At 44.1% G+C, this 2,500-nt stretch overlaps 1 protein-coding gene across 5 annotated transcripts in view; it reads left to right on the plus strand.

The window, feature by feature from the left end:
- The window catches only part of LOC134439604 (A-kinase anchor protein 13), a 162,993-nt gene that overhangs the window by 67,071 nt on the left and 93,422 nt on the right, over positions 1-2,500 (plus strand). For 4 of the 5 annotated variants that reach the window (XM_063189508.1, XM_063189509.1, XM_063189510.1 and 1 more), the window contains one exon: positions 1,443-1,490. The exons of the other annotated variant lie outside the window; for it this stretch is intronic. In XM_063189508.1, the coding sequence (XP_063045578.1) occupies positions 1,443-1,490 (48 nt within the window). The remainder of the gene's footprint in view (positions 1-1,442; positions 1,491-2,500) is intronic. 5 annotated transcript variants of the gene reach the window in all.

Below are 2,500 nucleotides of genomic sequence, written 5' to 3' on the forward strand. Positions count from 1 at the left end.
AAAAATTCTGCCGCCAGAACAATGCTCTCACATGGTCTTGGAATGATCTGGCAATGTAGGCTACAACAAAAAATATATGTTTCAATGTGGTAAGTCACAAGTCAGACGTTCAGTAGCCCTACAGCAGCCGTGTTTGGCTTTCTATTTTATACATCCGTAGAACTCACGCTGCGAGTTGCGAAAGATACTGCCGTTTCTCTCATGAACAGCAGAGGGCACTTCCGACAATGCGAGCGAAAGCCTTCTGAAGTATGAATAGTCTGTCGCAAGTGATGACGTCATTAATGGTTCTCACGCCACACGCGACAAAATGCGCACGTGAAGTATGCAGAGCCCTTTAGTCTCCTATACATTGTAACTGGAAGAGAGAGAGAGAGAGAGAGAGAGAGAGAGAGAGAGGTGGAAGTGGAACATTTTGTGGTGAGCTCAGAGATTTTTTTTCTTGTCAATTTCATCAGAGTTCTGAAATGATATATTCTGTTTATATTTCCACTGCCTATAGTGGAAGGAACTCGTGAAACTCTGTAATATATACAGTACTGTATACTGTACAGTATAATGCTGGCTTATTGTGTGTGTGTGTGTGTGTGTGTGTGTGTGTGTGTGTGTGTGTGTGTGTGTGTGTGTGTGTGTGTGTGTGTGTGTGTGTGTGTGTGTGTGTGTGTGTGTGTGTGTGTGTGTGTGTGTGCGTGCGTGCGTGTATGTGTGTGTACATGTGCACATTTGTGTCCATGTGTCCATGTGCGCATATGCATGTGCGTGCATGTGCATAAGTGCGTGTGTGTGTGTGTGTGTGTGTGTGTGTGTGTGTGTGTGTGTGTGTGTGTGTGTGTGTGTGTGTGTGTGTGTGTGTGTGTGTGTGTGTGTGTGTGTGTGCATGTATTGTATGCGTTTTTCCGAAGCATCCCTATCAGTAAAACTTTGGCACAATGCATGTTCTGCCATAGAGGGCTACATACTGTACTTTGTAGACACTGTAGTTTACTATCTTTACCCTCATCTTCATTACATCATCATCATCACCATCATCATCATCATCATCATCATCACCATCTTCATATTTTACTGCTATTACATACAGGGCTTTACAATAAACTGTGGGTTTGTTCATCATCATCATCATCATCATCATCATCATCATCATCATCATCATCATCATCATCATCATCATCACCATAACCATCATCATCATCATCATCATCATCATCATCATGTACACTTTAGCATTGCCTAGCATCTTTATCAGCAATAACACCAACTTCATCATCAGTATCACGATCATCCTCTTCCCCCTTCACCACTACTGCATACGTAACTGGATGTATAGACAGACTTTAGTAGATTCTTCACCATCTCCATCATCATCTTCATCTTCCTCATCACCATGTTCATGTCTTGTCTTCATCTTCCTCCTCTGTCCTCCTCCATGCTCTTCTCTTCAGTGCGGTGCCGTGTGGTGGGAAGGACAGGCTGGCCTTTCATAGACGAAGGTATCATCCCACGCTTAACGCCTGCTGTAGACACGCACGCTCGCTTACACTGCTAATGACACTTTAGTAATAGGACAGACAGGTTGACCAACAGACAGAGGGACAGACAGGTTGACCAACAGACAGAAGGACAGACAGGTTGACCAACAGACAGAAGGACAGACAGGTTGACCAACAGACAGAGGGACAGACAGGTTGACCAACAGACAGAAGGACAGACAGGTTGACCAACAGGCAGATCGCTGTCCTACGCTGCATTCACTCATCTATGTTTTATGTGGGATTCAGCATCCAGTTAAAGGGGTATGCCACTATTTTGAGGCTTAATACAGTTAAAATCGTGCATGCTACACGGATCCATTGACTTTCACTAGCTTAGCGACATATTCCCTCTTTTAACTTGTCGTAGCCCCTTAATGCGCGCCGTACCTCCAGTGGCACGCTGTAATAGTCATTGAAATGTAACTACCATAGCACTACAATACTATGACACAACACAGGCCCTTTAGTGATGCACCACAACTTGGTCATTACCATACTGGTAACAACAAATTTATAAAGCCGCGTCTTAAGGGGTTAAAGCAAGACAACGCTTAACATGAAAAATAAGACACTTTACCACCTTTATAAATCCCGTCCAACGATTTTAACTGTATTAAGCCCCAAAATAGTGGACCCCTTTAAGAACTGTATTAATCATTAGGCGATAGTGTGAGCACATCTCCTTTTTACAAACAGACAGGCAGGCAAGCAGGCAGATGGACGGACAGACAAACAAATAGATGGACAGAAAGAGTGATGGACAGACAGACAGGCAGACAGACAGACAGAGACGGACATGCAGGCAGGTATACGGTTGGATTGGCAGGCAGGCAGATGGATAGCCAGGCAGCTGGACAGACAGGTTCACAGATGGATTGACACACAGACACGCAAGCAAACAGGCAGACACAGTTAGTCATAGAAGAGAATTTGGCCCACAGAGTGTCAATTATAAGTAGACATAATAA

The sequence above is a fragment of the Engraulis encrasicolus genome, chromosome 23 (genome assembly GCF_034702125.1).
Source record: "Engraulis encrasicolus isolate BLACKSEA-1 chromosome 23, IST_EnEncr_1.0, whole genome shotgun sequence".
In the NCBI taxonomy this organism is placed as follows: Eukaryota; Metazoa; Chordata; class Actinopteri; order Clupeiformes; family Engraulidae; genus Engraulis; species Engraulis encrasicolus.